The 24,149-nt window shown below is 39.4% G+C and overlaps 1 protein-coding gene across 6 annotated transcripts in view; it reads left to right on the top strand.

Moving 5' to 3' along the window:
• LOC104601108 (pre-mRNA-splicing factor ATP-dependent RNA helicase DEAH1-like) overlaps positions 1 to 24,149 on the top strand; it is a 76,418-nt gene that overhangs the window by 21,127 nt on the left and 31,142 nt on the right. For all 6 annotated transcript variants that reach the window (XR_016082633.1, XM_010264303.2, XM_088898484.1 and 3 more), the window contains exons 7-19: positions 11,999 to 12,085; positions 12,729 to 12,762; positions 12,848 to 12,902; positions 13,310 to 13,369; positions 13,534 to 13,605; positions 13,906 to 13,969; positions 15,379 to 15,458; positions 15,617 to 15,684; positions 15,782 to 15,839; positions 16,023 to 16,080; positions 16,214 to 16,282; positions 16,727 to 16,795; positions 17,666 to 17,755. Coding sequence is in view for 5 of the 6 variants with exons in the window: in XM_010264303.2 (XP_010262605.1) it covers positions 11,999 to 12,085; positions 12,729 to 12,762; positions 12,848 to 12,902; positions 13,310 to 13,369; positions 13,534 to 13,605; positions 13,906 to 13,969; positions 15,379 to 15,458; positions 15,617 to 15,684; positions 15,782 to 15,839; positions 16,023 to 16,080; positions 16,214 to 16,282; positions 16,727 to 16,795; positions 17,666 to 17,755 (864 nt within the window). In the remaining variant the exon portion in view is untranslated. The remainder of the gene's footprint in view (positions 1 to 11,998; positions 12,086 to 12,728; positions 12,763 to 12,847; positions 12,903 to 13,309; positions 13,370 to 13,533; positions 13,606 to 13,905; positions 13,970 to 15,378; positions 15,459 to 15,616; positions 15,685 to 15,781; positions 15,840 to 16,022; positions 16,081 to 16,213; positions 16,283 to 16,726; positions 16,796 to 17,665; positions 17,756 to 24,149) is intronic.

Here is a 24,149-nt window from a genome sequence, read left to right as displayed (position 1 = left end):
GCTAGCTTGGAGGTTGGACCAAGTATAGATACTATGAAGAAAAGGCAGCTCTTTAAGCTCAAACACACTAATGAATTGATTGAACCTTCTCATACTAGTGGTAATCCCGTCTCTTATTATTTGTTTCCTTATTTAGTAAATTTGATCACATTAAAATCTCCGCCAATACACCATGGCCCCTCCCACAATCCTCATATATCTCCTAATTCTGCCCACATTTGAATGCTCTCCTTGTACTCATTTGGACCATACAGATTTGTTAATACCCATTCAAAACCATCCTCCATTTGCTGGAACTTTATAGAAACTGTGAACTTTCCCACAAGTTCTTCAATTACAATCATCTTTTCCTTACTCCACAGGGTAACCGTACCCCAGAAGACCCCTAGGATGGAGCCATTGCCCAACTCACTCCTCTATCTCTCCAGACAGTTCTTGCCCACCTACTATTAAATTTTGCCAGTTTGGTTTCCTAAAGGATAAGGGCATCTGGATTCTGTTTCCTAACCACTCAATGATTGCTCTCTTTCTAGCACTACCTAAGCCACGGACTTTCTATCTTGAAATCTTCATATTGTAACTCTCTACTCCCCTTCAATTAAACCCTTCCTACTTTCTCTTCTTGTCCTTCCCCTCCTTGCACTATACTCCTTGTCACCTGCAATGTCCAACTTCAGTCTTTTAACTTCACTCATCTTCCTTTTTCTCACCTTTCCTTCACCCTTATTCTTCCTTAAGCTTTCATTATTGAATGGCTCCTTGGCACTACACCCTAGTTTTTCAGCAAACTCCACAAATTCCTTATTCTTGTCATCTTTCTTCTCCAATGTGTTGCTCTATCTACCTCTCTTTCTTTTCCACTCCCATCTACCCTCAAACCTTTAGTGCCATCCTCATTTTTACTAATGCCACAATCTCCCTCAACTTCCATCTCCTTCCATATTCTCACCCTCTCCAATCACCCTTTGATCAGCAATAATCTGGTTTTGAAAATATGAAGGCTATAGAGTACCTGGAGAACAACTGACAGGCACGGAGCAAAAGTTAGTATCCAAAACCGAAATGACCACTGTACCTGAACAAGAATGCTGAGGAGAAGACTGGAGGGAAGGTTATGCAATAGGTTTTGTTGGGAACATTCTCCTGTCTGTGATAGTACTCACTGATCACCCTCAGGAGTCAAGACTCTATTGCTTATCGTCACCTAGTGTCTCACTATTAGGCATTTGAAGATCCTCAACATTTCTCTTATGGGCACCCTGCCAAGCACTTTTGTCTTGGTCTGGATTTTCTCCTTTCAGGCACCGAAAGTTTTCCCCAATGACCTTGTGCGAGTCTTGTTCTCCTTTCACCCCTTTTGGTGGAAACAAAGAAAGATTTGGAGTAATTCCAATTTCTTCTTCTTTAAACAAAACCACTGTACCAGATACCTCCTCTCTATCTTCTTCGTCCAAGCCAAACTCCCCATTGCTTCCAATCATTGAGGCAACAAATTGTTCTTATAGCTGCAAGAGATATTCTAGGCTTTGCATCTACCCTAGCTGTAAGAACAATCCGGGCTTGTATCTTGTCCTAGGGGAGGCATTTGAAAGGCATTGTGGGCCTCTGGGCTAGGGGGTTGGCCATTTCCCCTAGCGGTTTATTGGTACAAATCTCAGACCGGGGGTGTTTTGAGAATGGGACCCACGGACCGAGTGACTTGCTTAAGTTGTTTTAGTCTCTTCTCTTGAACCCTAGCCATGCGCACCGCTTCCATTACAGTTGTTGTCTGGAGAGCCTTCACCTCCAGGCGTATATCATCACGAAGACCTCCGATGAAGACCCTACTAAGGCCTTTTCCGGCCAGTCAAACACTCGAGTTGCGAGCTTCATGAACTCATTTTGGTAGTCATGAACAGAACCCGTTTGCTTCACTCTGGACAGCTGTTCATCATAATCCTTGTACCTTGTTGGACCAAATTGGACGCAGAGGGCGTCAGTGAACTCAACCCAAGTCACTTGGGGGTGAGATTAGCGGTACCATTGGAACCACAATATTGCCTCTCTCTCCAAGTGGATCGCGGCAATGGAAACTCTCTAATGACCGGGTGTTTCATGGTACTCAAAGTACCTCTCCGCCTTTAAAATCCATGAAATAGAGTCCCCTCCTACATGATTCCATTAGTAACAACTTCTAACAGAGGATCTGCTGATGTGGCACTGAGGTTCTTCTTCCTTCAGCTGATGGCATGTTGGATAAGGACAGGTGATGGGCCCTGGCCTTCATGGGTAGTGTTGTTCCCAATAGGCTGTTTGATAGCGACTGAAGTTGCTTAATAGAATGACTTATTGCTTTGTCTTTTAGTTGATAAAATATATAAATAATAAAACTTCCAAGGGTATAGTGATCAATCCATTTTTTTTTGATAGGAAATGGTAACTTTCATTAGATAATTGAAAATATTACAGGCTTACCACCCACAAAATGGATGGAAAAGAAATTCAAAAACTTACAAACAGGCCCAAAACAAAGCCTCCCTAGTAACTCCTTGCTTAGCTAAAGTGTCAGCCATTCCATTTGCTGACCTTCTTACCCAATTAAAATGCACCCCAATCTCCCTTGCTAAGCTAATAATCTCTCTTAGAGATTGTCTAAGAGACCACACTCCTAGGTTTCCATTTTGCATCCACCCTATTACCAGCTTGGAGTCTCCTTCTACTTCTAATTGCTGCATTCCCCATTGTTTCGCCAGTTTCAAACCTTGAAGTAAGGCCATTACTTCTACCCTTAATGAATTTCCCACCCCAATTGGGCCCAAGTAAAGGGCCAAGACTTTTCCTTCCTCGTTTCTGTACACACCCCGAACTCTTGACTGACCTGGATTACCCAAGGAGCTTCCATCAAAGTTTAGCTTCACCCTGAACTGAGGCGGTGGTACCCAACAATCTTGTACCACAGGGGAGGAAAGCGAGGAAATAGCTATATCACTCCAATTTCTAATTAAGTCCGCTGAGGGGAAGTCCTTGAAGAGATGATGTACTTTCAGCCAGTGCATAACCTTGATGGTGACAACCTCCACAAGTGCTTCCTTAGATTTTTCTTGCCCTAGGAAGATCCTATTGTTTCTCTCTTCCTAAATTGACCATAGGATGGCAACTCTTGTTATTCTCCACATTACCCTACCCCTTTTCCTTGGTTGTCAGAAGAAGCTAGAGTAAAAAAGGTTCAGCACACCCGAGGGGGGGTTCCATCTGTAATCAAACAAAGAAGAGAACCAATCCCACAAATAATAAGCAAAAGGACAAGAAATCAAAAGATGAGTCGCCGTCTCACCATTTCTTAAGCAAAGGTAACAAACATGTGGGGAAAGACTCCAGTCTGGCCTTTTTCTTTGAAGTACAATACATGGTATTGATCTTTTGAAGAGCCACTTCCTAGCAAAATGCCCTAACCTTTGGCGGCATAGGAGAATACCGGATTTCTTTAACAGGAAAAGAGAGAGACACAGAAGAAGACTGAACTAAGGCGTTGAAAAAAGATGAACAAGAGAAAGTCCCTGAAGAGGACTCTTTCTAAATTCTACTATCTGGGCAGGAAAGATCTAGGAAAACTAAATTCAACACAGTGAATAACTCATCTGCAGAAGCCAATTTTGAATCCCTCAACCCTCTTCTCAAACCCAAATCCCAAGCCCCCTCAGACATAGGAAATGAGATGGTTTTGAATTTATTTAGGGAAAGAGAATACATTACCGGGAATCTATCCTTAAGGGGGGTGTTCCCAAGCCAAAGGTCCTCCCAAAACAAAATTTTATTACCTGAGCACACATCAAATCTGATGAAAGGCTGAAAGGAAGACAAGCTCCAGCAATTGCTTTCCAAAGGGAGAAATGGGAAGCCTTGGGGTCGACGCCAACATCCCATCCATTAGCTGCCATCCCATGAATACTTTCCAGCACCAAGTGCCACAAACTGTCCTGCTCCAAAGGAAAATTTCACAACCACTTTCCTAGAGGTCCTTGGGTGCTGTGGTTTTGGAGATAGATGGTGCAACTGGGTAAAGGGTTGCATTAGCTCCTGTCATTACTCAGTCTTGGTGAATGGGATGGTCAAAGATTTTTTCCCAGCTTGTAGAGGTCTTAGATAAGGTGACCCACTCTCCCCATTTCTTTTCACCTTAGTTGTAGATGTCTTCAGTAGATTAATCACTAAGGCAGATAGGGAAGAGGAAATGAGTGGATGGAGGATAGGAAGGAACAATATCTGGGTTCCCCACCTATAGTTTGCTGATGATATCATAATATTTTGTGAAGGGGGTGACAGGCAAAAAGTAAGGAATCTCAGATCATTGTTGCAACACTTTGAGGAGGTCTCCAATTTGAAGATAAACCTGAATAAGAGTTGTGTGGTAGGTGTTAATATGAATGAAGGGATTATTCAGTCTGTGGTAGGCTGTTTAGGTTGTTCTGTCTCTTCTTGGCCATTGCAGTACTTAGGGGTCTCTCTAGGGGCTAACCCAAAAGCGAGTATTTTTTGGACCCCAGTGTTGGAAAAGTTTGAGAAAAGATTAACTTCTTGGAAAAAGAACTACATCTCTATAGGGGGTAGAGTGACTTTATTGAGAGCTACCCTAACAAACCTACCAGTCTATTTTCTCTCCGTTTTCAGGATTCCTAATAGGGAAAGTTGGAGAGATTAATGAGAAATTTCCTTTGGGAGCCAGTGGAGGAAAAGAAAGACCACCTAATCAACTGGGAAATAGTTTGTAGGAGTACAGAAGACGGTGGCTTGGGACTAGGAAGGTTAACTCTCAAGAATAAAGCGCTTTTAGGAAAATGGTTGTGGAGATGGCCTAGAGAAAGGGAGAGGCTGTGGAATGAAGTGATATCTAGTATACATGGTAGACTGGAAAATGGATGGGATGCGGGTGTATCACGTCAAGCTACGTTGGCATCTCCTCGGAAGCAATCCAGAGTATCCTCCCTCAGTTTCTCAACTTTGTTAGGTATGATGTCAATTCCGGTATCTCTGTTTTATTTTGGGAAGACACTTGGGTGGGTACTATTGCCCTTAAGGACCAATTCCCGTCTCTCTATTCTATTTCCCTTTACAAGGAAAAAGCTATCTCTCATTTTCTCCCATCTTCTATTTCACCCCACTCCTTAAGTTGGGACTTTGGCTTTCAGAGAGGTCTGGGGGATGATGAACTTAACAGTGTTTTAGATCTGTTGTCCCTTCTTGGCAGTGTCTTTCTGGACCCTCTTAGCTTGGATGTGAGGTTGTGGTCCCCTTACCCAAAAGGCTACTTCACTTGTGCTTCCTTTTTTAAATCCCTTTGCTCTTCCCAGGGGCAGTGGGGTTTTCCAACCAAGGAGATATGGCCTAGACTGGTTCCACCTAAAGTTATTATTTTTCTGCTGGGAGGTGTTTTATAGAAAGATTAATACCCTGGATTGCTTGCAAAAGAAAAGGCCTTCTTTGTGTTTGTCCCCTAACTGGTGTGTACTTTGTAGGGCTAGTGGTGAGGATTGCTATCACTTACTTGTATTTTGTTCCTTTTCTAGTGCTATTTGGAGTTGGATTTTCTCTTTGTTTGGATGCAGGTGGAATCTGTCCACAGCTTTAAGTCAGCTGTTCGGTCCTTCCTTTTTTGTGTGGCCTACAAAGAAAAGGAAAATAATGTGATGTATTAGAGCAGCCGCCTTGTAGACTATCTGGGAAGAAAGGAATGGAAGGGTATTCAAGGAAAAGGAAAGAAACATTCAGGCTGTTGAGGACAATATCTTGACTAGGGCCATTCATTGGTTAAGAACTATGGACTTATTTCATACATTCTCCTTTGATGATTTTTGGAGAAACTGGATAGCGGTGGCTAATAGCCATACAAGGAAGGACAGGGAATCTGCAGTGTGGATGCCTCTGCCTGAAGGGTGGGCAAAGCTGAACTTTGATGGAAGCAGCCAAGGAAACCCAGGCCCATCGGGGATAGGAGGGGTGCTGAGAGATAAGGAGAGCAAAATATTTGCATTGTTTTCAGGCCCCGTGGGAATAAGAGACTCCAATACAGCTGAGATGTTAGCGGCGGTCCAAGGTATTCAGATTGCAGAACAATTAGGAGTTCAACACTTGGTTGTTGAAGGGGACTCTAAGATTGTTGTGGGATGGCTGATATACCCAGCTTCAACTATGTGGCGACACAGAGACTTGTTAAGGAAAGTCAACTGGCTCACAAGAAACATGACTGTTACCTCTCTTTGGGTGGGAAGATCAGCAAATACCTTAGCGGATGGGTTAACTAAGCAAAGGGCTTCAAGGGAACATTTATTTGGGCTGCTCTGTAATACTTGCTAGAAGAGGTAACAACTCGTGCCTCCTCTTGGGTCTCCTGTATTGCCTCATATTTCTGGTTTAATAAATTTTATTCATTCATAAAAAAAACAAAGCTACATTTCTTAATCTGATATTGCCAATGCCTAGACCCCCCGCTTCCATTTTCCTAGAAACTACTTCCCACTTCACTAAATGGTCCTTTTGTGAGTCACCCGGTTCCCATAGAAAATCTCTCATGAGCTTTTCTAACTTAATGGCAACCTTGGTAGGAAGCTTAAAGGTAGACAGAAAATACACCGGGAGGTTGGCCAGAGTGGACTTGATTAAAGTGATTCTACCCCCTAGTGAGATATAATTTCTCTTCCATTCTGCTATCTTCTTAGTGAATCTTTCTAAAATTGGGTACCAATAGTTTTCTGTTCCAGGATTTCCCCCCAGGGGCAGACCTAAATATACCAAAGGCCAACCACTTACCTCACAACCTAAAGCCCTAGCCACCAACTGCACTTCATCATCCCGTAAATTCACCCCCGCTAGACATCTCTTGTTCCAATTGATTTTTAGATTGGAGACTCTCAAAATGCACCGCCACCAATTTCAAATTATTCATCTCCTCAATTTCCCCTTCATAAAAGAGAATGATATCATCCGCCAATTGTAGGTGAGTAACAATCACTTGTTGCCTCCCAACTCTCCATCCTTTTAGTAGACTTCTTGAATCAGCCCTAGAAATCAAGACACTTAGGACATCCACTACTACGGTAAAGAGGAAAGGTGACAAAGGGTTTTCTTGTCTAAGGCCCCTCTTTGCAGGAAAGAAGTCCCTAGCTACTCCATTCACTAAGATTGAGAAGTGACAAGAGGTAATACAATCCTTCATCCACTTACACCATCTCTCCCCAAAGCCTCTATTCTTCAAAACTTCTAGCAAGAAATCCCAATCCACCAAATCATAAGCCTTTTCTAAGTCAAGTTTACAGATCAGACCCTTTTCTCCTTTTCTTTTTTTTGTAATCCACACATTCATTGGCTATTAAAATCTGATCAATAATTTGTTTCCCTGTCACAAAGGCCCCTTGATTCGGTGAGATTAAGGAAGGACTTTCTTGAGTCTTAGTGCAAGAACTTTAGAAATGATCTTATACAAACTCCTAATCAGACCGATCGGTCTAAAGTCCTTGGACTGAAATTCAGGCACCTTCTTAGTGATCAAAGCTATGAAAGTAGCATTTGCACCCGCATTTTTTTTCCCTCTTTCAATGAATTCCAAGAGGACCTCCACTAGGTCATCACCTAAGATGTCCCAACAGTCTATAAAAAGCCATAGTGAATCCATCCAGGCCCGGGGCTTTTGATCTTTCCATTAGAGAAAACTGCCTCCTTTATTTCTTGAACCTCAAACAGTCTTTCCAGGGGTTCCAACAATTCCCTTTCTCCAACATGCCACTCAAAGTCGGTTAGAGTCTCTCTTACACTATTGGGGCTGTCATTAATGGATTTAAAATGCTCCACAAAAGCTTTTGCAATCTCTTCCTCTCTTGTCAGCTTTGCCCCATTCCATTCCAAACTTTCCACTATGTTCTTCCTCTTTCTTCCACTTGCCAAGCTATGGAAAAATCTTGTATTACTATCTCCAGCTTATCTCTTCTTTTCTGAAAATTTCCTCCAACTCCTGTTTCAACTTCCATCTCTCTTCCCTTTCTTCACGCCTCAATCCTCTCTCTGCCTCAGCAACATCAAGTTCTTGAATCCTTTTACTAATAGCCTCCTTTCAGTCTTCAATTGTACCAAGCTCTTCTTTGTTCCAAGCTTTGATCCTGGCTTTTAGCTTTTGTAGCTTCTTATAAAATCTATATCCCTTCCATCTAAACTCCACCTGATCCTCTTCCCACCATTCTTTCACTTTCTTTTGAAAATGTGGATGTAACACCACATGTTTTGAAATCTGAAGTGATCAATCCAATTTCAGTTTCAGCCATTGAGGAATCTACAACCTCCTTAAAACTTGTTCACTGAAAGACAAAGCAATAAGCTTTTCAGTTTAGCATCTTCAGCTGTTATCAAATGGTCCCTTAGTCTTGAACCCTTTAAGACTGATACATAACTTAAGAGAACTCACCCCTAAAAGCTAGCTGTTAGAGGGAGGGAACTCAAGCACATATATACCCCACAACAGCATCCCATTCTACCGATGTGGGATACCTCACATTAGCATCCCATACTACCAACATGGGACAAATGGATCGTAACATCCCGCACTACCTATCTACAACTCAGCTCTTTTGGAAAGAACTTTTTCGCCTCCAAGGTGTACAGCTCAGCAAATCCACAACACTACCTATCAAATATCGGCTGGGATGACCCCTTTTAGGGCATTATATGGTCGTGATCCACCCGCACTGATTCCCTATGAAAGGGGCTCCACAGCAGTAGCTTCACTAGAAGAACACCTGCTAAATCGAGATAGCATTCTACATGAACTTAAACAGAACCTACTCCGGGCCCAACAATGGATGAAACAATCATATGATAAACACCATAGGGAAGCACACTATCAAGTTGGTGATATGGTTTACTTGAAATTGCTTCCCTACAAGTTGCTTTCTGTACAAAAACAGAGATGGAACAAACTGGCACCTCGCTACTTTGGACCCTTCAAGATCTTGGAGAAAATTGGACCCCTTGCATACAGATTGGATCTCCCACCAGATCCAAGAGTGCACCCAGTCTTCCATGTCTCAGTTCTCAAAAAATGCCTGAAACCAGAGGCTATAACTCAACCACATCTTCCAAAATTCTCAAGTGACATGAACCTAGAAACAGAGCCAGTGCGTATTACTAATTTCAGATGGGTCAAAAAAGGCTCCCACATTGTTCCAGAAGCCTTAGTTGTGTGGTCACAACTACTGGAAGAGGATGCCACATGGGAACCCTATCTACAACTGCAACACCAGTTCCCCCATATTGACCTTGAGGGCAAGGTCCAGCTTCACCAGGGGGGTATTGATAAGACCAAGAGCTGCGACAAACCAATGCCTGTGCACGGGAATAGCCAGCCTGCCTACCAAGTTTAAAAAAAAAGGGAGAAGCCACGTCAGCAAGAGTGTAGTCCAAGTGGCTGACTGTTAGAACAGAATAACAGTCCTACAACAAGCTGTAACCATCTTGTAACAGACTGCAACTGTAAACATTTTACCTGTCTATAAAAACCCAAAGAAGAAATAAAGAGCGGAAAAAATTCCATCTGAACAAATTTCTCTCTCTCTCTTTCTCTCTCTCCCTCTGAATCCCCTTTTTCTTCCCCTCTCTCTGTTTCCCTTCAGTTCCTCTTCCCTCACGAGCTTGGTTCACTCTACGAACCCTGAGTTAGGCAGCACCTAACAAATACTTTAAAACTTGAATTAATAAGTAAGAAGTAAGTTGAAGAGTTTAGCTAATTGACACAAGAACAATCCCTAGGACATCATCATCATCATCTTCTAGGGTGAAAACAAGGGCTCAACCCTTGTGTTTTGTATGTTTTCTTTCCTTATTTTTCTTCTCATAAATATGTTGATTTTTTATCTTTTGATATGGGGTTTATGCGTATTTCATGAGGATTATGGTAATCCTAGGCAACGAGGCAACAAGGCACTCCCCTATCACCTAGCTTTGCCTTGGTGCCTTGAAAACTATGCCGTTTACCATATCCAAGAACCAAACAGAACTTATGCACCCTTTTATCTACCTCACCCATTTGTTGCGAAAACCCATCAATCTCAGAACCCTTGAGAGAACTCCCATTCACAAAACCCTTTTATCCATCACTTGGTATCCCAATAGAAGATGAAGATGGGAAAGGTGTTAAGAAGTGGATGACATCCCGGTAGAAGTTTGGAAAGATATGGGAGAGGTAGACCTATCATGGCTAACTAGACTATTTAATAAGATAATAAAAACAAAGAAGGTGCTAGATGAATGGGGAAAGAGTGCTATGGTTCCTACATTTAAAAACAAAGGCTATGCACAGAGTTGTAATAATTATCATGGAACTAAAATACTATGAAACATTGAGAGTAATTGAGCAAAGGTTATGGCATGAAACAAGTATCTATTTATTGAGACTATTGATAGAAAAGTTTATGGATCTTTATATGGTATTCATTGATCTAGAGAAGCATATGATAAGAGTTCCTAGAGAGATAATATGGTTGGTTTTGGAAAAGAAAGAAGTGCCAAATAGTTACATGGATTTAATTGAGGATATGTATGAAGGTGCAACAACCAATATTAAAACACCTATGGGAGAAACATCAGAATTTCCAATTACAATGAGACTTCACTAAGGGCCTGTTCGTTTGCTTTGGAGTCTGACATTTGAAAGTGCAATAATTACATTAAGAGGTATATTGGTATTGGTGAACTTTTCTTTCCTTTGAACTCTGAATGCCGAAAATGTTGTTTTGAATTCTGAAAATTATCAATATCCATTTTTGATCCCATATATGAAAGTTTTTGTTTGTCTTTTTGAGGGTATCATTGGAAAACAAAAAGTTGTATGATTGCATTTTAAGAGATAAGAGATAAGAGGAAATGAACAACCATTTTTTTCTTAAAGTTAAAAGATTCCTCTTAAGAGATAAGAGTTAAGAGGAAGCGAACAGGCCCTAAGGCTCAGCATTTGGCTCTTATTTACTTACCTTAATTATTGATGAACTAACTAAGCTTATAAAGGAGGTTCCGTGGTGTATTTTGTTTTCTGATGACATAGCATTAATCGATAAAACTAGAAAAGGGAGAGACTGAGTTTCACTGGAGAGATCAAGGGGGATATTGCTCATAAATTAGTGTAGGATTGGGAAAATGGAGGTATGCATCTGGAATATTATGTGATAAGAGAAAACCCCTCAGGCTAAAAGGAAAAGTATATAAAATAGTTATAAGGCCAGTAATGTTGTATGGAGCAAAGTGTTGGGCACTCAAGAAACATACATGTCCAAACAATGAGTGTAGCAAAAGTGTGAATGTTGAGACTTGAGATGGGTGAGTGGGAAAACTACAAAGGATAGGATCAGAATGGACTTCTTTAAATAAACTTAAGAGTACATCCAATAGATGATAGCATGAGGGAAAGTAGACTAAGATGGTTTGGGCACATGTAAAAGAGACCATCTACTGAAACAGTGAGAAGAAGTGATCTATTACAGATTGTAAGGGTTAGAAGAACACTAGGGGCAGACCAAAAGGGGCATTTGCTAAAGTTGTAAGAAATGATTTAAGGGCCCCTTATATAACAATGGGTATGGTATTAAACAGAATGGAATTGTGGAATAAGGTTCATGTAGCCAACCCATATGGATGGAAAATGACTTAGATGAAGATTATGATGATGATGGAGGAAGAGAATTCCTCCACTAGAGAGTCTGCTTTACAATGATATGACCAAAAAAGGAAAAAGAAGAGACCAAATTCTCTGTTAAGTATATAGGTTTGTTATTTAAGCGGGGGGAGGGGAGAAAAAGGTTTAGAGAAAAGAACATTCAGTGCATTGTTTGGATGACCTCCAAACTTGATTTTTCTTTATGGCTTTACTATTTTGCTTCCTAATTTGGCTTCTCCACTTGCCACATGACTATTTGTGATTTGTTGTGAAATTAAGGGTCACATTCTTTAAATACAAATATTTACTGTCAATTTTTCTATCATGCAGTCAGAGGAAGCCAGGTTACGTGATCAAGAGGAGCGGGAACAGCTTGAAAGGAACATGAGAGAAAGAGATGCAGCAGGAACACGAAAGGTAAATGATGGATTTGATATCGTTCTGTATAGTTTTCTGGGATAACCTATGTGCTTCAGGTCTAGTCCATGTGTCAAAGTAAAATCTAGGGGGCAGCCAACAAAGACATAATATCATTGAGGAGAGATTCCTAAATGTGTTTCTCTTTCATTATACTAAGCTTTGTAAATGTATTGAGCTATTTTTGTATTCTGCACTTCTATCAACCTTCGGTTAAGTCTCTCTCTCTCTCTCTCTCTCTCAGAAAAAAAAGAACAAAGACCAAATGCACAGATGCTTATGCATACACTTAATATGAATTTTGTGCTGGTGTGCATGCATATAGCCATTTACATATTCACATATCATCATCATCATCTAACCCTTGTACCAACTATATATGCATGTATCTATATATGCCATGTATATTTACATGTCTATAATTAATGATAATATGCATGCTCACATATGCATATAAAGTTATAAACCTTCATTTACCCACATCTGGGAATGCTGTCAATGGGAAATTTGACATTTATGTTTATATGTATACATAACTATGCACACACATATATCTTCTTTTCTTCGTTTTGTACCATTGTTTTCAATTTGGAATCTCTATGAAATTGTTTTTCCATTTCCTTATATTTTTTTCTATTGACAGTTGACAGAGCCAAAGTTGACAAAGAAGGAGGAAGGTATGAATCCTGCTGCTAAATTAATCTAATTATTTATTTATTTTTAAATCTGTGCCTTGGGTCTGATGCATATTCTTTTTAACAGAGGAAGAAATTCGGAGATCTAAAGCTTTGGAGGAAAATGATATTGAAGCTCTAAGGTTTTGCCATTTTATCTTTTTTATCTATTTATTCTTGGATATTTATTTAATTGGGCTGTCAGTGCTCCTTATTGAAAAAGTTATAAGATATTCCGTTTGCGGTTTTGGATATTCCAAATTTCCAATGCTTAGAGAGGTTATAATGACTTGGATATTACGTTTTTGAATGCCTGAATGTTGATTTTGTTTTACCTGATTGGGTGACGACCCAATTGAGTTTAAGAACTTAGTGATAAACTAAGATGGTTGCACAATGTTTAAAGAGTATAGGAAATTGAAAAAGAACATGCTAGACTTTGCTCTTTGTTTCCTGATGGACTTGGTTTTCTACCAACTAGGATGAAGTTGGCTGGGTGTGACCGTTTGAGGCATGTTGGTTATTAATAGTTGTCTTGTTTCTGTTGCAGAAAAGTCTCAAGGCAAGAATATTTAAAGAAGAGGGAGCAAAAGAAGCTTGAAGAGATTAGGTATGATGTATATAGTATATACCTTGTTTAACTGTTATTTCATACCCTGTGGGTTTAGATATTTTTTGCTTCATATAATTCACATATCTGGCATGCAAAAAAAAAAAAAAAAGAATGTTATTCACAGCATTGCCTTACTCCCTCTCATTTACGCTCAATCTCAGGGATGATATCGAGGATGAGCAGTATCTCTTTGATGGTGTTAAGCTGACTTATGCAGAATATCGTGAACTAAGGTAATTAGTTTATGCTTCACCTTCTGCATGCATTTCTTCAAAGGGTTAAGAAAACAACTGAGACATTTGTCTGAGAATGGTTGCAATGCCCCCAAGCCATGGCTTTGGTTTACATTTTTCAAGAGATCTCCATAGCCCCAAACAGCACTGTTCGGATTTAGCAGCCAACCCACTACCACCTTAGAGTGGAAAGCATCATTTGGCCGTCATGGTCTTCTCTCATAGTGGAAAATTTTCAGTTGTTATATTATGGAGGAATATCAACCTGGGTTGAATTATATAATTTTTTTTGGTCTGCAGATACAAGAAACAAATTTATGAGCTTGCAAAGAAACATTTTGAAGATGTGGATGATATCAGTGAGGTAGTCAATTCTTGTTTTTTTGTTTATATTATATTTGATATAAATAAAAATGTATTCTTATTTGCTGTTGACACATTGGCTGGCTGATTTAGGTCATTAATTAAGATCTTGCCGATTTTCCTAGTTTATAAAATAGTGAGTGATTACTGGTTAATGCGATCAATGTTGGAATAAGAGGAATACAAGTTTTGTTTTGAGAATTACTGGTCATTGCCTTGAAAACCCTGGGTTCCCAGAATTGCTGCAATACCAGTTAATGGTTTGTGTGTATGTATTCTTTGAAAACCTTGTTTTCTTTGTCATTCTGTAATGTGATTCTGATTAAATCATTTATAGGAAAGTCTGTTCTGAGAGAAAGGTATGTTCCATATGTCTAAGGTGAAATCCTTTTTTTTTTTGTGAAATAAAAGACAGAAGAGTGCAAGTATAGTATTACAGAGATGCTTTCTAACTGTTAGTTTGACTTGAAATTTCTGTAACAATGGTTCCCTATCTACTACCTTTCATTCAGCAAATTTGCTAAAGCATTTATTGATATCAGAGTCCAGGAGAATGCTTTGTTCAGCCTGGAACCTGTGGTCCTAGCCTCTATGAGCATACACAGTAATATTCATGGAAGTGGGTGGTGTGGAACCTAAACTGAAGTTGGCCTTAATCCTAATTATTTGGGGTTAGCTTTGCATTCTTAAGGTTTTTGTTTATGAATTATAGGGTTATTGTCTTTCTGTAGTATCCCATACATCCTCTCATGTAGACATATTTTTCATTGTCAATGAGTATATTGTTACGTATCTCTCCATAAAAGTTTGCAAAATATAATGACTTTTAGCATATTCATTATCGGTGTTTCTGGGTTTTTTTACTTGAATGCCATAGTTGTCTTGCTTTGGTCATGTTTTCTCAGCGTAGTTTGTGACAAAGTACAGAGAAATTTGAGTCTCATTTATTCTTGATTGCTAATACTAAGATGAAATAACTGACTTTAGGATTGAGGGGTTGTCTTTAATTGGTTTTCTTTTGGGCGTCAATAATTGAAAAAAGAAAGTATTTATATTGAATTCATTGCTCTGGGGTTTCTATTGACACATTCAATTCTGTAACCTATAGTTTCTATAGAAGAGCTCTGGTGGGCTTTTGTGCCAAAAATTTTCTGAAACTGGAAATTTGGTGGGGAAAAACAAGCCCTTTGTATAAGAATACCAAATAGATTTTTTTAATATATTTAGCGAAGGGGAAGATGCAGAAATTTATTAATAATGCATGTAAATTATTTCATACTATCCATGCTTTTCACGTCAACAAAAACTTGCTTTTCTCATTGTTTCTATGAATTTGGTATTCTGGTTGCTTTGACGGAGTTCTCATTTAATAGATTTGGTTACTATCCTTATATTTATTTGGAATTGCAGTATAGAATGCCTGAAGCATATGATCAAGAGGGAGGTGTAAATCAGGAGAAGAGATTTGCTGCAGCTCTGCAGCGGTATAGGTCAGTTTGCTTTCTGAAATGTTGCCAATGTTTCTCACCACCACCACCATACAAAATGAGTGCATTCTGGAAGTTTATAAGAACTTCATGTTCTGCATAGCTCTTGGTGTCTATTGTATGATAGATTTGATGTATTTATTTTATTTTTGGTCTAATAGGGACCCGAATTCTGTTGATAAAATGAACCCATTTGCAGAGCAGGAGGCTTGGGAGGAGCATCAAATTGGTATATTTTGTTTGTAGCATTCTATATTTCTTTGTGTTCTATAACATGGATCATACTCATTGTTCAAGTTCCTTGTTATGATCTTATCATCTTTCAGGGAAAGCAACCTTAAAGTTTGGTTCCAAGAATAAGAAACAAATATCAGATGATTATGAGTAAGTTCTGTTTTTTACACACTTGTAGTCCCATACACCTTTCTGAACTTGATGTGCCAATTGTTGTACTTACTGCTAGACCATCAGCCTTAGTTCTTAGAAAATAGGATTTACTTCAAGAAACTTGTATTTCGTGCTTTATATGGATGTCATATTCTGTCTCCTAAAGGTTTTAGTTTTTAGGTATGTCTTTGAGGATCAAATTGAATTCATCAAGGCAACTGTGATGGATGGGGATAAGGTATGCCAAGACCATGAAAAGCTGAAAACCGTTATTTCTTTCTATTATTAGGTGGAACCTTTTTATGTCATATTTATTTATGTATTTAAATGTGAACATTTTTAATGTAAGATAATTACTCTTTCCTGCACAGTTTGATCATGACCTTCCGTCCGAGCTGCTTGATAACTCTCAGGAGAAGTCAGCATTACAGAAGCTCCAGGTTTGTGTTTCCAATTTATTCTTGTGTTTACAATAATGCATTTTTACTAATTCTTATCACTTACTATCCTTTAGGCCTAGTTTGTAAGGGGTACAAATACAAATATGTACAGTACATATCCATACAAAATAATACAAAATATAAGGTTTTGCACTCTACATATTTGTATTTGTACTCCTTCCAAATGGAACCTTATTTATCTCAGTTATGGTTAGATTTTTAACTCGTCTCATTTAGATGCTATAAGTAAACACTAAGCATTATAAAGTGTAATTCTTAGTATAGTTTATCACATTTTTGACGTTAAGAGGTAGTAATGGTTATTTTATTTTCTTGAGAGACAAGGAGCATAGATTTTTCTTCAGATTGCCAAATCAGTATATGTTGTTTGGTGTTTTAGCATCATTTGCTTATATTGTTCCATTTGCTTCTGTGCTCTTTCAGGATGAGAGAAAAACTCTACCTATCTACCCATATAGGGAGGAGCTGCTCCAGGCGGTTCATGATCATCAGGTTTCTAAGTCCATTGCATCTTTAGATTTCCTGATTTGAACCTACATTATTATTTTTTTTTCCGAAAAAATCCTAATTGATATATCCTACATGGGTTTGGTGGTGGGTATTGGATCAATAATGTAGGCAATAGGCATGTGTCTAGGAGGTCCGGTCTACTTTTTTTCTTTGGAGGAAAGGCAAAAGATACTTGTATTATTAATGTGTTGGCATGCGTCTAGGAGTTGGATCTACCTCATTCCATACTCTTGGGATGCAATGGCATGGCTGAGATGGGACTATCAACTGGGTGTTGGTATTGGACACAGACATGTCATACACAAAGCAATGAATAGATAATTCCAAATTGAGCATGGAAGTTGTATTTGACATTAGATGCCTGTCATCATTGGTGTCAATAAAGAAACCAAGCAAAAACCAGTAACAGACAAAAATGCAATGATGATTTAGATATGGCAATTAAAAACTGAAATGTTATATGAGCTAATATCGTCAATGCCCAAGGTTAATGTGACTGTTTGGGCATTGCATAATTTTAAGTTTCAGGTTCTAATTGTAGTGCCTTTTAACAATTTGTTTTAGTAATTAATTTGGTGCATGTCCAAATATCGAGTTTCATCAAAATCAAATTAGAAAAGTCTTGGTGGTTTTAACAACTGTCCCCATACCAATATCTGTGTCATGTGCATATTCATCAAAAAGCCAAAAAATGTAAAAAAAAAAAGAAAAAAAAACTGTGTCAAGTGCATACTTAGCATAAAATGAATTATCTGGATATCATGTGGTGAATTTTATTTATTTATTTATTTATTGTTTTTGACATGTTCTCATCCTGTATTTGAGAAAAATTTTCTTTTTTTGCTTTTATAGGTTCTTGTGATTGTTGGGGAGACTGGTTCTGGAAAAACTACTCAGATTCCTCAGTATCTTCATGAAGCTGGGTACACAAAACGTGGCAAGGTAAATGCATCTTAGCTCTTATTATTTTGCATGTGGATAAATACCAAGTAAATTGTCAGGTTATTTTTATGGTTAAGTTTTTCAATAACTTTTTGAGAAATAAAATGTGGACGAGTGGTTCTTTACCACTATCACTTCCTCCTATTTTGATGTGTTAAAAGAATAGTCTTTCTGGGTGTATTGGGTGGCAGGACAGAGATGTTTTTTTATTTTATGTTTTGGATACTCCTGTCCATTATTTATCATAAACAGGGGCATATATGTAATTCAGCATCTCTTTATTATTAGTATAAAAGGTGGACCAACTGCTAAGAGAGGATTATGAAGTCTAATCCTTCTCTAAAACAGATCGACACTTTTCTCTCTTCTCTCCTTTCTTGCCTTCATTTCTGGTTTGAACTCCATTGTAGCTCTGCTGTACCACTTTTCACATGGTATCAGAACAGGTAACAAAAGGAAGATCAGATTAGGGCTCATCTTTACCATCGATCTGATTAGGGTTTCTTCTAGAAGACTGCTATAGCTTGCTACAGGGGATCGAACTAGGTTCAGCAGAATTTCTGGGTGATTAGTGATGGTTCTAATCATCACAGGTGCTGTGATAGGTGATGAGCTATTGTTTGTGAAATGTGTTGTTATCTGGGTTAAGCTTGTTCCACAGTACAAGAAATGGGAGTGATGGGGGTATTTCAGGATTGCAGGGATCTGTTTTGAACTAGTATCTGTTATTGGTTATAGTCAAAGATGGAGGTTAGTGTGAATTTGAATGGAAGTATTTTTGGATGGCTAAGTTTATTGAATAGGAGTTTGGTGGGTTGCTTTATTAATTTGGACCCAGACAAAAAAGCTGTGGAGGAGTGGGCAATTGTAGTATGGAGGCCATCCATCTCCTTTCAAGTAAGGAATTTGAATGCTGGTTTTTTCCTGTTCAATTTTGATAACAAGGAGGAGGCATACGAAACCATGTTTCATGAACAATCTCAGGTCCGTTCTCCTGAACTAAGGATTGGGAGATGGAATCCTTTAGTTCGAGCTCTCAGAGATTTGGATCTGACGAGTTTGGTTTGGATAAGCATTTATGATATTCCCCTACATGTGTGGTGTTTCTAGACATTTGAAGTAGTGGGAGATTCAGGTTCGTCGATCCTAGGACTAGCGCTTGTAAGAATTTGGTCAGTGTGCGCTTGTAAGATTCAGGTTCGTCATCCTATCTCGACCAATCTGTTTGCCTGAAGATGTTGCGCCTAGAAGAAGATTTGAAAAATGGACGAGGTTTTACTTAGGCCCTAGCAGATCAAAATTTAAACGTGCAGGACAGCCGGAATGTATATATCGTCGAAGGATGGAAAGAGAAGGGAGGAGAGATGGGTTTGGGTGATCGCTAGGTTTGATAAATGTGGCAAGAAGAGTTTTATTGGAGGAACAAGGGATAGTATCATTGATGATCAGTCTTGTTTCGTGGAGAATGGCATTGGCTGCTGCTCACAGGTCGTTAGTGAGTCTGCAGTGATTTGCTCCCCTACTGAGTCTAAGACTATGGATGCGACTTCTCAAGAACTGGGTTATGAAATTGGAATCTCAGCTTCTTTGGGTATTGAGGAGTTTGTCCCTAAGGAGTCTGGGAGGTTAGAGGAGGATTTAAAAGAAGATGGCAAGGGACATATCAACTCCGATGCTGAATCTAAGGATGAAAGTGTGATCGGAGAAGAGGAGGTATCAAATGGTGGCGGAAATGTTGGCGATAAGGAGGAGAGTCATATTGACAAAAACTTTTGCTTTGAGGAGGTGGGGGTGGGAAGGTTGGGTGTAGACTTGGGTCGTAGAAGCAACACTAGGGAGAAGGAGAAGGTGACACCTTTCGAGTTGACTGTTAAAAAAAACACACGCCTTAAGAAGTCATTATGTCATGCATGTGACGAAAATTTTTTCCAGGTTGAAGCTTGGCCTGGTTGGAACAGGTCCTACAAAGAATTATAAATGGGTATATAGGAGAAAAGGTGTGAAAGGTATCGGGTCAAATGGAATTGATCATAAGGGGTTAATGACATAGGCTCATTCATCAAGTTCCCAATTGGGAAAGGGAAAGGACCATCAAGAAGACAAGGTGAGCGTTGACGGTTCTGATATTAATGGGAATTTGTTGTCACAAACTGAAAACGATAAGCATGATGATGCTGGCTGTGTGCCTCTCAGAAATTAGTGGAAAGAGAGGTCCCAATTGGTAAGAGTCTGGGTTTATTCTTTTGGGGTGGCTAGGAGTTTGATAGAAGGGCTTTCGAGGAGTTTGAGAGGAGGAAAAGAGATGAGAAGTTGAAAAGAAAAGTTCGGTTGGAAGTAGGTAAAGATTGGGAGAAGATGACTCAAGGCAGGAAGATGCAATCATGGATGAAGAATGAGTCCTATTTGTTCGCAAGCTAAGATTTGTTGGATTAGGTGTCTAGCTGGTGGTCATCTCAGTTCAAGGGGTTTCTTTTTATTTTCTGGATCTTTCTGTTGTTCTCCAATTGATTTGTTGAGCCGTTAGGTCTTTCATCTGAGTGTTTTTGGGTCTTGTTATGGTATGTTGTCGTCTCAGTTGGGGTCCTTTCGCTGTTTGTCTATTTTTTGTGATTCCTTATCACCTTTCTATTGTATTTCTTTTCTTTTTAATGAATTTTCTCTTTATTCTTCAAAAAAAAATATCAGTGATTGTTTATGACCCTCAAATTGATCAAAATCAAGAAGGAAAGGTGACAACTGAGTTTGTTTAGTATTGTGAAGTGAATATCTCTTATGAATCTATGATGATACTGATTTCCTGGTGAAGCTAAGTCCGTGGAACTCTATGGAGACAAAAGAAGATTTGGGAACAGGTAAAGAGGATGTACTTTGGGATTAATAATGTTAATAGAATTTATCAGTTATTTCAGCCATTCTTTAACTTACAATGGGGAGATAAGTCCCTTGAAGGTTACTCCTTGGATATGGTGAGCATTTGTGAGGTGCTTAATATATACCATCCTGTTAACAGTGATGTAATATGGAAAAGCAGAGAAAGGAATTGTATGTGGCTAAATTTCTTTCAAGAATTAAACCTGAATATGAATTAGTAAGAGCCCAGATATTAGGCAATCTAGAACTACTTGACATGGAGGATGTGTTTTCCCGACTATAGAGGGCCAAATTATTTGAACCCATCCAAACATCTGATCGAGCAACATTGGTTGTATCCGGAAGTAATGAATGGGCTTGTGGTACCTATGGAGGAGGTCATGGAAGTGGTGGTTGTGGCCCTCCATGATTTTCAGGTGGTAGAGGTGATAATGGTGTTCGTGTGGTTATGGACGAGGCAGGAATGGTAATACTAGGTTTTGTACTCATTGTGGGTTAGAAGGACACACTGTTTGCTATTGTAGAGATCTGTATAGAATTCGTTTTTGCTCACATTGTCATCGTGAGGGACATACTGTGGTGTATTGTCGTCTATTGAAGAAACCATGAAGTTATGCCAACTAGGTTACCTATTCAGATGATGTATCACATCCCAACCACAGGCAGTTGCTACAAACAATCAACTAGATGGGAAGACGATGCCTATTTCTAAGGAAGAATATAATCGGTTGGCTGTAGCCTCATCTTCCTCCAATGCTACTCTTGCCCAGGCATCAAATATTGGCTCCACCTGTCTTCTCTCTACCTCATCACCATCTCCATGGGTCATTGACTCAGGAGCTACTGATCACATGTCAGGTACTTCATTTACTCTTGCTAATGGATATAAATCTCTGGTATCTGGCATAGGACATGTGAACCCAATATCTCAATTATCTTTATCATCTGTTCTTAATGTACCTCACTTTCCTTTTAACCTTATGTCTGTGGGTAAGCTTACAAAATCACTAGATTGCTCTGTTAACCTTTTTCCCTTCTCATTGTGTGTTTTAGGACTTAAACACGAAGAGGCAGATTGGTGAAGGAGTTGAATCTGGCGGTCTTTACTATTTGCAAGGTGACTTAGGGCCTACTGCCTTATAGTCTTCTTCTTTTGGTGTGTCTCCTTTTCAACTTCATTGCCGATTAGGCCATCCTTCATTGCAGAGTCTTCGTGTTATAGTTCCTTCGCTTCCGTCCGACACCAGTTTTGAGTGCGGTGCTTGTTAGCTTAGCAAGCATCATCGGGTTGTTTTTCCTCGAGTTACGAGTCGTGTGTCTAAACCTTTTCAGTTAGTTCATTCAGATGTTTGGGGTCCATGTTCTGTGGTGTCTTATTTGGGGTTCAAGTATTTTGTTACCTTTGTTTATGACTTTTCAAGAGTTACCTGGTTATATTTGTTAAAGGAGAGGTCTAAATTATTTTCTGTATTCAAATATTTCTTTGTGGAAATAAAAAGGGTTTCTAGTCGATAGAGGTAACTTTTCACTCTTAATGTCATTAAAAGGTATGCTCCTTTGAGAATTTCGGCTTTAAGGCATCTTTTTGAAAGAAATATTAGATAGGGGCATTGATATATGACGTGTATTCACCCTATGACATACACATTGTATTTATTTCATAGAGGACAAAATTACCCTCTGTTAAAAACCCCCTCCCTCCTCTGAACTGTTCTTAGAAATTAGGAAATATATTTTGCTCTGTTCATTGATCAAGGTGGTAATCGCCGGTTGCTTTTTGATGGCTTCCCGACATGGGCCTCTGCTGCAAACCAAAATCTTCTTCAGTCACCCAGTGCAGCTTTACGAGCTGATGTTGTGGTGGCCGCAGATGGCCCATCTCTCAGGCAGTGGCTGCTGCTCCAAGGAGATCTTAGACAAGTACCAAGAACTGACAACAGAGGAATGGGGGAGACCAGTAGGAGACATCACCCACATTGTCTATGTCTCCTCCAGCGAATCAGATTACCAGGAGGAGACCTCTACCTGGCAAGCGAGCTCAGCCTGCGCAGTGATGTCGGTCGTGTAATGCTATACATTCTTGGCTGTTACAGCAGCGTCACCGGTCTTCGCGTGGCCAAGGCTGACGTCATGAGCAACAAAAAGTGGGCAGGTTTTCACATCATGAGCAAATCTGACACCCAAAAGTTCATCGTCGGGAGCTTCTTGGGAGGAAGCTCTTGGATTGCAGCTGCCGGAGTTTATTAGCAACAAAAAGATGAACAGGGTTCCATATGAAGAATGAAGGCTACAGGGTTTATTTTCAATTTTGGAGAGAGGACTAGGATTTCTTATAGTTTGTCATTTCTTTAGGAAGAAGAAGAATGGGGTTTCAAAAGCTTCAGTTGATTACCAGGAAGAGAAAGGCGGAGAGATTTCTTTGGGTTTTCGATACATTTTGCAGAAAAAGAGGAAGAGGGGCAGTTTTGTCATAAAAAATGCATCAAAGGCATTTCCCATATGGTGGATGCACCTCATGTTTTACTGCCCATTCGTGATATTACCTTGCAAAAGATGCCTTGTCTATGATATTTTACAAAAGAGCTACTTTTTGTTGCTAATAGAGGTCAAAAGCTACCTCTTTATGCTAGAATCCCAAATAAAAGCCTAGTTTGGCTCTACTATTTGTGCTATTCAATCTAACAGTGCTAAAGAATACATGTTTTCACTATTTATTGAATTTTACAATGAGTAGAGAATCATGCATCGGACTTCTTGTGTTAATACACAACAACAAAATAGTATGGCTGAAATGCTGAATTACTTGACTATCACCCGTCCAGACATCTATTTTGCAGTGGGGGTTATAAGTCAGTTTATGAGCTCTCCACATGTCCTACACCTTGAAGCTGTGCACAAAATCCTAAAGTACCTTAAGGGATCACCAGGTATGGGAATCATCTACAGAGATTCTGGTCATTTGACTATATCTGAGTTGACAGATGCCGACTGGGTTGGATCACCGATGGATAGGAGGTAGAAGAAAAACAGTCCTTGAGAATAGATGACTGTTTAGGATAGATGCAGAAATAAAAAGAAAACAGCAGAAAATACTTCTTCTAAGGAAGAGGAGATGAAGAAGAAGATGGCGGCAATAAGGGTTCAGAGAGAGAGAGATTCGAACCTTAATCTCTCCTCTTACCCCCTAACACTGTTTTATTAAGTTAAACTTGAATAATTTACAAAGAGGCCCTTAGTTGGGCAAGAAATAAAAAAAAACATAACATAGGAAGAATGGGCCCAGAATAAGGCCCACTACAGAAAATAATATAAACATATAAAAGGATAGACAACCTATGCTCCATTCGGCCCATCTTCTCTACACTCCCCCTCAAGCTGAGCATAGATGTCAATCATGCCAAGCTTGCCAGTATCATGCTGAAATTTTGCCTTGGGAATGCCCTTGGTGAGAAAATCTGCTAGCTGTCCTTTAGAGGTGATGAAAGGAAGACATACTTCACCCGAAACCACTCTTTCTCGAATG

The sequence above is a fragment of the Nelumbo nucifera genome, chromosome 2 (assembly GCF_055504915.1).
Source record: "Nelumbo nucifera cultivar China Antique chromosome 2, China Antique-T2T, whole genome shotgun sequence".
NCBI lineage: Eukaryota > Viridiplantae > Streptophyta > Magnoliopsida > Proteales > Nelumbonaceae > Nelumbo > Nelumbo nucifera.
Note: the sequence above shows the minus strand (reverse complement) of the source record. Positions and strands in the feature narration are given on the sequence as shown.